This window comes from Branchiostoma belcheri, unplaced genomic scaffold (assembly GCF_001625305.1).
Source record: "Branchiostoma belcheri isolate BF01 breed outbred unplaced genomic scaffold, Haploidv18h27 scaffold170, whole genome shotgun sequence".
Taxonomy (NCBI): Eukaryota; Metazoa; Chordata; class Leptocardii; order Amphioxiformes; family Branchiostomatidae; genus Branchiostoma; species Branchiostoma belcheri.
In genome coordinates this window covers 214,921-224,623 of record NW_017803158.1, presented here as the reverse complement: position 1 = coordinate 224,623, position 9,703 = coordinate 214,921, and the positions used below count along the sequence as shown (strand labels likewise).

Sequence of the window (9,703 nt, the reverse complement as noted above, 5' to 3'; positions counted from 1 at the left end):
CCTATCTCTTACATGAAATTATTTTCCTCAATGTTACCAGGCTGATCCTCTTCCTCTGTCTCCTCATCACAGTGTGAAGTCATGTAGCCCTGTATCATCCTGGCATAGTCTTCACCTGCTGCCATCAGCTGACTGTGTTCACCCTTCTCTGCTATCACACCATCCTTCATCAGGACAACCTGGTCACACAGGTGCAGGTACTGCAGGTAAAGAACAGATTTTACAGCTGACTGTGTTCACCCTTCTCTGCTATCACACCATCCTTCATCAGGACAACCTGGTCACACAGGTGCAGGTACTGCAGGTAAAGAACAGATTTTACAGCTGACTGTGTTCACCCTTCTCTGCTATCACACCATTGTTCATCAGGACAACCTGGTCACACAGGTGCAGGTACTGCAGGGAAAGAACAGATTTTACAGCTGTGTTCACCCTTCTCTGCTATCACACCATCCTTCATCAGGACAACCTGGTCACACAGGTGCAGGTACTGCAGGGAAAGAACAGTTTTACAGCTGTGTTCACCCTTCTCTGCTGTCTGAGTTACAATTACTGGAGGTAGTGCAGGTTGAACTGACTGGCCTAGTAGTGGTTAGATAAGTGAACACAAGATCGAGAGGTCATGGGTTTGATTCCTGGCTAGTTATTGTGTCCTTGGGAAAGACTCTTTTCTCCACTCAGGTGTAAAAAGGATTCCTGAATTAAGTTGGGGAGGTAAAAGGAGGTACTGTGCCCTGGACAAAGCAACCAACAACCAACTGCCCCTATTGTCCAAAAAGGCTATACCTTTACCTTTTCAAATTGCCTTTACCTCAGACATTGCCACTCAAACTTTCAAGGAACTAAGTCACTTCTGCCTTTCCTACTATGCTACCATGAAAAGTTAAGACTCAAGCTTAAAATCCATTACAAATTTATCAGACTCTCTTACAAATTTACCAGACACTCTTTTGGCCCAGATACCCTTTTCCGTTGAGCATAATTGGCCATTTTAATTCTATGTACAGAGTGGAGGGACCAACCTAATTCAACGTAGAGCTTAATTGACGCATTTTGCGTAGAGCGTGATTTGCTGCTTTGATTCTACGTAATGCGTTGTAGCTACGGTAACCTGGAATTCATTGTAAAATGTAATGGGGAGGCCTCCTTAATTCAGTGTAATACGTAGCTGGCTTTCTCACGCTTTAGCATATAGCGTTATCAGAAGCCCCACATGCAAGCCCTTTTTAATGAATTACGCAAAAAAAATTAGAAGATAGCCCTTACCTGCAGTTGATGAGTGACAAACAGCACAGTTTTGTCCTTGAGAGCTCCCATGATGCAGTGGGTGAAGATGTGCTGTCCCACGTGAGCGTCCACAGCGCTGAGTGGATCGTCCAGCAGGTAGACGTCCCTGTTACTGTAGACAGCCCGCGCCAGACTGATGCGCTGTTTCTGACCTCCACTCAGGTTTATCCCTCGCTCACCAATCTGCACAGGAGAGTTGGCCAAAATATCCTGTCATCTTTTAATGATAAGGGTAGGCTATGAAAGAAAGAAAAGAAAGGTCTCCCATGCCCTTATGCAGAACGTAGAGTGGTGCCCATATCCATTTCTGTAGCCCTTGGGCGACACACAGTAGTGCAATGCACTACAGGAGGGGGCTAGTCCGCTGGTAGTGCTGTGTGTTTGACTTTCCCACACTCTTTCTCATATGTGCTGAGTACTAAGCAGAGAAAGAAGTGTGTACCATTTTTAAAGTCTTTGGTATGACCCGGCCAACTCACGACCTCCCGGTTACAAAGCGGGCACTCTACCAATTGAGCTATTACACCGGTAAATTAGGCTATGATGCCTAGAATTATATTTTGTCTATAGGCCCTGGGGTTTTCTTTAACAAAACCAAACTATTCCTTCCTTGCTTACATTGTACATTTTGGTGTTTATCACAGATCTTCCTCAGAGCTTCTGACTTATTGACTATAGTTCTACTTCTCACCCTATATGTAGCCGATGTAGGTGATGCTTTTGTGGCAAGAACCCAATCCCAAACGTGTCTGAGCTTGTACATCACCTTGTCCCAAGTCATCTGTCTTATCCCTACCGCTTCTTTAATCCATCAAATTTTTCTGTTATCTTCTCAGGGGTCGAAATAGATTTTGGGGCCAACTTGCACTGGTGCAAATGAAAAGAAAAATACTTGCACCGGAAGAAAAATAGTTGCACCCTCCAAAAATACAGAGGTGATGGGAAACATCCGCTGGCAGCGACGTAGATAGTAACCTTCTGTTACTTACAAAAAATGAAGAAAAACTTCATGGATTCTGGTTTTGTTCCTTTCCACTCCAGTTCTTTATATTAATTAATATTATTGGGTAATTCTACAGGTAGTAACAGTGGATAAAGCAAACTTGCACCATTGTGCAAGCAGGCAAAAAATTAGTTGCACGACACCAAATTTACTTGCACCAAGTTGCACACAGAGGGTTATTTCGACCCCTGCTTCTGTTCTAGGGGGGGTACAAACTCAGCCACATTTGGGATTGTATTCTCACTGCAAAAGTGCCACCTACATTGGCTATATATAGCGGCGAGAAGCAAACTTTAGTCAGAAACTCTGAGTAAGGTGTGTAAAAGAAAAACCCCTATTTTCTATACTCTATCAACCTGATGAAACTATTTTTGGAACTAGAATTAGTCTCCAACATAATGTTAAAAATATCTGACATCTCACATCTCCATGTACAACTGTACATGCATGTGTACATCATACCTCTGTCAAGTCTCCTGCTGGCAGCACTTTAAGGTCATGACTCAAACAGCAGATATTCACAGTCTCCTCATACCTACACAAGGTAAACAAGAAATCAGAGATGCACACCTCAGGGTAGTGTTCTGAACATTTGTAAATGTTTTTGATCTGTACTGTATGATCACTCGCAAATCCAATGGCGAACCCAATCAAATCACAACAGAGAATCAATCATTACTTATAAATATAATATATACAATAGACAAATTAATTTTTTCCATTATTACACAATGCTTTATGTTTCATACCATGATTACACAGTACACATTCCTGACAAACCTATACCACATCCTACCATGCTAAGAACGGCACCACCCAAAACAATACTTCCATTCAGTAGTGGATGGGATTCTTAGTAAAATCAATGTGCTATGTGAGTTATGGTTACTGCAATCTTCATCTGCTGAACAGAATTGTTCCCTTTGCCAGGGCTCCAGTCAGCTCCAAATCTTTTTCCGTCAACCGAGGTTCATGATTGGACCCAGCTGGGGGAGAGAGCTGGGGGAGAGAGCCCTGGGACAAGTTTTGGATTTTCAAACCTTTAAATAAAATTTTGAGAAGCAAATCGTGAGTTGGTGGTGGTCCTTTGGATATTTTATTATATTTAGCTATGGGACAAGATCAACCCACAGGACAGAGACAAGTGGCGTGCTGTCATCAAGCCCCAGTTGTACTGTGCAAGCACGTCTAACCCTCGGAAGACGGGGAACAACAGACGACAAACTGGACAGTGAGTGAGTGTGAGTGAGTGAGCTAGGATTTTTGTCAATTTTGTCCATCAAGGTTGACAGATTGGTCTAAAAACTTTTCCGTAACACGCCGCAATTGACAAAAAAATGGGTGCTGGCTAGAGCCCTTCCCTTTGCATGGAACAAACCTCTGTTGGTCATAGTCCTCTCCAAACAGGATGTTGTCCCTGACAGAAGCGTTCATGATCCAGGCCTGCTGGGCCACGTAAGCCACACTGCCTGTCAGTCCTACTGTTCCACATACCACACGCATCTGACATGAGGAAATGAAGAACCCGAACATCGCATGACAATTCCGTGATTTTAGGAGCACATCATCCTTAAGTTTGTACAATGTACAAATGTATTGTGCATAGCACTTATACACCCAGGCAAAACGTCTCGTCTAAGGTTGAATTTATGTATTAAAGATGACATACCGTCTATAGTTCTCAAATATTGTGTCAGAAAAGATATTATTCGCAATGGGCAAAATTCTGGTGCACTGTTGACCAAACATCCATCGTAAACCAAAAAAAAATCTAGCTTTTGTGCTGGCACAGTACATTCTGTTAACATGCTGATTTTACGTTTATAAAATAGTTAGGTTACGGTTTACTATGTGATAATGTATGCATGTATGCAGGCAGGCAAATTAACGTTTCCATTAATCAAGTTATCTCATCATTAGAACAAAATGCTGGTTGATTGGCTCTTTTTATTTTATTGATTCATAGGTAAGCTCATTTTTTGCTGATTTGAAGAAAGTCTCATACCTGACCCAGGATGCCTGAGATGAGAGAACTCTTCCCACTGCCAACACTTCCACAAACACCTAACAATGTACCCTGGGGAAAAGGAGTAGACACCAGTAAGACTACATTTGATTAGTGTTCAGCACCAAGGACAAGACCTACTGTACTTATAGTTTGAGTTCAAAACAGAATTTAGTGTTGTCCGTGTGTGTGTGTGTGTGTGTGTGTGTGTGTGTGTGTGTGCACGCACTCAGCACCAAGGACAGAGCCTGGTGTATTCCATGTCTGTTTATTTGTGTGACAGTTTATGTGTGTGTGTACATGTGTGTGTGTGTGTGTGTGTGTACATGTACGTGTGTGTGCGTACATGTGTCTGTGTGTGTGTTTGTGTGTGTACATGTATTCATATTGTGTTTGTGTATGTACATGTATGTGTGTGTGTGTGTGTGTGTGTGTGTGTGAGTGTGTGTGTGTTCAGCACCAAGGACAGAACCTGGTGAATTTCATGACTGTTGTTTGTATGTGTGTGTGTGTGTGTGTGTGTGTATTTAGCACCAAGGACAGGAACTATAATTGTATTCTCTGTGTTTGTTTAGGTGCGTGAGTGTGTTAATGTGTGCATGTTCAGCACTGGGGACAGGACCCAGTGTATTCTGTGTGTGTTGTTGTGTTTGTGTGTATATGTTGTTTGAAAATTGTCTCCACTTCTAATGATATATCTTTCTGAAACTTTCACTGTTTAGCCCAACATGTGGTTGATGTAGATTAACATGCTGACAAATATATTTCATACTTTACAAAATTTTGACCAACCTGACCAATAATCTTACCTTTGGTAGGTCCAAGTCAATGTTGAAGAGTGTTTTTACCAGATCCTCCTTTAATTCAGACGTCTCTTGGGTAAGAGGAATTTTTTCAGATTTCCCATCATACCCTGGTGTTGTCCCAGAATCCTTTGCAGGTGTCATGGCGTCCTGTCCACCTTCTGTCTGAATGGTGTCCCATGCAAAGGTTGCTGCCCTGATCTCAACAGTATTTCTTGAGTCTAACGGTTGTGTAGTAAAGGGATTCATTTCATCCATTTCAAGCAAACTCTGGAAAATATATGAAACAGAACAAACTATTCTTTTATGATTAAAAATAATTGAACAAACTTGAAATACTTTTGCTGGTAGATCAACATCATAAAATGCACTAAATATACATATTTGTTAGTAAAGTACAAAAAAAAATTTCTTATTTTTCTTGTTTTCTTATAGAAATTTTTCTTATGTAAAGATTCAAAAAAATTCAACAAAAATCAAGACACCTTCCACAAAATATGTGTAATAAACTATGTAAATTCTTCACAAAGAGTTCCATTCTCTTTTTTCTTCTGAATCAGTAAAAAAAGAAAAGAAAATATTTCTGGTATGATGATCATCAATGAGAAATTTCAAGAAATTTTAGAGAAACATTTTCTTTTCAGTCTTCACACTGGATTTGTTTCTTGTTAGGTCAAATAAATCATTTTTCAAATTATGGTTACCGTAATATTGGTGTTGATTTGCAGAATTTTATTTACAGAAGCAGTCCCTTTTTCCTGCAAACATGTAACTTAAAGGCACAATACCTCACAACAAGCACATACATTGTCACACATCCATGAAATTACCTTCATACGTTGTAGAGCTACTTGACTCTCTGCAAGTGCTTTGAAAGAGAAGGGGAGTCCACCCATGGCAGAAATCATGCTGTAGTACACAGCCAACAATGTAAAGGCCTAGAGAGAAATAAGGAAATAATGAAGAAAACAATAACTAGAAAGGCCGACATTTGCTTGGGAGCAAATACAGCATATTTCAGTCCATCTCCCTCCCACGCAAAAGTGGACTATTCCAAACTTACCCCAGTGCAAAACTGGCAAAGGTTCTCAAATAAATGAATTAAATAGTAGCTATGTAATTGAGAACAAAGATGCAAGAACAAGCACTTTGAATCTCGAGCTCGAAAGCTTTACTAATCTTATTACAGGTATGCAAATACTAACAATGATGAGATTTGATACATTTTGAAGATGAGATTTGGCACATAAAATTGAATGTGTGAGTCATTATGCACGACTTACGTGCAATGTGACCTCAGGTAACCTGCAATGGAACACGTGTTCTATGGCCAACGGCAGATGGAACGGGCCATTCTTTAGATAGAACGTGGAACGGGTACAGCACCTTTGGCCCTTTTTTGGCCTGAAATAGCCATTAAAGTCCCCCAAATGAGTCATTTGGAAGTGGGGTATACCAAACATGTGACTGCAATTCTGTAGACACATGTTCAAGGTACCCTTATACCGAATTTCAGATCATTTGGTTGTAATACCAGGGCTCAGGATCCAAAAATTCATTTTTTGTCGAAAAATGCCCCAAAAAACCTTCTTTAAAATTTTTCAAAGGCATGTATCAAAAAAATGAAAAAAAAACGCCTGGGGGTATTTGCCCACTCTACCTCCATGCCAAATTTCAAATCATTTGGCTGAATGATGGCGGAGTTGAATCCCTTTGACTGTTTGGCAGGAGAAGGAGAAGGAGGAGAAGAAGAAACATGAGAGAACACAATATATTTCATCCATACCATGGTATGGACTGAAATATAATAAGTGCATAATAGTCACAATGACTGCTGACAATTTCAGACATCACAATTAAAAAAGAAGGGTAATGTAACAATCAAAATACACATTATTAGCCATTTAACCCCCGTTTCCTAAAGGTAGTGTCTCAATGCTAATCATATTAACGAGAATCAAAGAATTCCCTCTGACCCACCATGAGATACTACTGCAAACACAAACAAAAACAACAAAAACAGAACCCTTCTGTGGAAGGATAAAGTACGGCCCGGTCCGGGACACCATTATTGAAGGTTATCACGGCCCAGATATTATATAAATATAGAATACAACACAGTGTATAATATTCCGTATCGCCCGAGGTACCAGCCCAACTGCAGGTCAGATCGCCCGAAGACCAAAGGGAGATCTGATCCATGGGAGGGCTGGCACCGAGGGTGATGCGGAATACACCATGTTGTATTTTATTTATGTCATACCTACCCAAGAAAACGCACCTTTTAATGCAAAATGAGCAAAAATTTGGTGTCCCTAAACCCCAAAATGCAACAACGTCAATTCCAACGTCTGAATGTTGTATTCGAATTTTCAAAAGCAGTGTAAAGATCTGACTCACGGGAGGGCTGGGACTGAGGGTGATACAAAATACCCCGTGTTGTATTCTATATATACCCACCCAAGAAAATATGCCTTTTAATGCAAAATGAGTGAAAACAACAATTGCAATGTTCGAATCCTGTATTCAAATTTTTGAAAGCGGTGCACACCGTTTGGAAAAAACACGTTCAAATTATTCTATGGAAGCTATGAAAGCCCGGGCTGTTCTGTATAACACTGTTTTCACGGCCCAGGTATGATATAATATTATTTATAACAGACCTGCGATGCAGTGAGGTCGTTCCCTGTCATGACAGATACAGAGATGGTGAGGACACCTGTCAGAAGAGAGATGAGTGGAGACAGCCCTATGCTGGCAGTCTTGGCATAAGCTGCCTGCTCCAGAACATGCCTCTCTTCACTTCTCACAGCTGGAGAGAGTAGAAACAAAAGGTCCCATATCAAAATTTGTCCAATAACTTAAACACAAATACACTCAGAAGCTCACTAACCCAACGCACTAACCAAAAGGTCTCGACCTGTTGGACTTACGATATAGGATAACAGGATGATACTAAAACAGTCAAATCTTCTAGCGCAAAAAGGTCATTTAATTTTTAACTTTACATCGAAAAGCTAATAAAAATACTTGTAACAGACTTGTAGGTACACCACAGGACACCATAATCATAGGTAACTAATAGTATACAAAATAATCACAAATCAGTGTGTTCCTGGATTGAGACATAAAGGGACATTCAGTTCAGTTCAGGTCATCCTCTTTTGAGGTGCCATTCATAATGTCTCTCCATGTGACTCTGTCTCGCATGGCGGACAGAAGTTCCTCGTCCCGTAGGCCAACCTCTTCCTCGATCAGTTTCTTTAACGTTAGGCACGGACGTCCCCTCCTTCTTTTTACATCCGGTTGCCAGAGAAGCACTTTGGCAGCCATCTCTTCGTGGCGTACCACATGACCGGCAAGGGCCAGTCGTCTGTTCTGAATGGTCTGGGTAATCAGGGGTAGACCGTTGTAAAGTTCTTTGTTACTCATGCGGCTCTGCCATGGAACATTCAGCACACACCGAAGCAGCCGCGTGTAGTTACCATTCAGTTTCTTAGACAAGGCTTTAGTTAAAGTCCATGAGTCGGAACTTTACAACAAAATAGGCTCTACACAAGACTTAAAGACTTTTAACTTTGTGGTATTCTGGATGGGGACCTTCCACACCTTTTTTAGGGCGTGGCATGCTCCCCAGGCCTGGCCAATACGAACATTAACATCATACACTGAATTACTGTAGCTACCTAAATACTTAAAGTCACTAACCAGTTCAATTACCGTCCCATCGCTAGCAAGTAGTGCCTGTAGCTGGTCACTTGGATTTAAATGCATCATTTTAGTTTTCAAAGAATTAAGGTACAGTCCAATTTCTAGGGTTGCTGATTCCACTCGCTGTAGAAGACTCTGTGCAGCACGAATGGTGTCCTCAAGTAGACAAATATCGTCTGCAAAGTCCAGGTCAGGAATCACAACCGCCGGATACCTGGAGCTCTGTCTCCTCCGCAGTGTAAGACCATCACTGGAGTTGACAGCCTTGCGTAGTGCGTAATCCAAAGTGATTATGAACAGGAAAGGAGCGAGCGGATCACCCTGTAGAACACCTGTTTCGATCTAGAAGAAGTCAGTTTCCCCTTCGGGTGTGATAACTGTAGCTGTTGTATCTTCATACATGATTTTGATGGCGTTTACTATTGGAGGGGGTATGCCATATGCCAAAAGAATTTCAAACATAGTATAATAAAGGGACATTATGCCATACATTTTGGCACCAAAAATTGAAATACTTTAATTAAGAAAAATGTATTCCCCCATCCCTGCCCCTTACCACTGACAGCCTTCCCAAAAGGCATCTCCCAAGCGTACATCTTGATGAGTTTGACACACGTCAGGATCTCGTTCATGGTTCGTACACGTCTGTCTGTGATGGCGATGGCCTTTCTCCGGAACTGTGAAATTTGCTGTGAGATCAGGGCCTGCAAAACCAATGATACTGTCCATTGCAATCATTGTTTAAGCTACATCACAAATCTATATAAGAAAAATTCTTAATGGTTCTTGCTTTTTTTAAATTCAATGAGTCAACTGACATGATTTAAGTGAGTACATGACTATTACACCAACTTCCAACTGTGGAAACCAAACATACACCCTCCCAAAACCACT

General features: G+C 41.2%; 1 protein-coding gene across 1 annotated transcript in view; it reads right to left on the bottom strand.

Moving 5' to 3' along the window:
- LOC109466891 (multidrug resistance-associated protein 5-like) overlaps positions 1-9,703 on the bottom strand; it is a 31,348-nt gene that overhangs the window by 13,735 nt on the left and 7,910 nt on the right. The window contains exons 7-14 of the mRNA XM_019764757.1: positions 9,366-9,513; positions 7,762-7,910; positions 5,929-6,036; positions 5,105-5,368; positions 4,296-4,367; positions 3,669-3,793; positions 2,753-2,825; positions 1,267-1,470 (exon numbers count right to left, since the gene is read on the bottom strand). Of these exons, the coding sequence (XP_019620316.1) occupies positions 1,267-1,470; positions 2,753-2,825; positions 3,669-3,793; positions 4,296-4,367; positions 5,105-5,368; positions 5,929-6,036; positions 7,762-7,910; positions 9,366-9,513 (1,143 nt within the window). The remainder of the gene's footprint in view (positions 1-1,266; positions 1,471-2,752; positions 2,826-3,668; positions 3,794-4,295; positions 4,368-5,104; positions 5,369-5,928; positions 6,037-7,761; positions 7,911-9,365; positions 9,514-9,703) is intronic.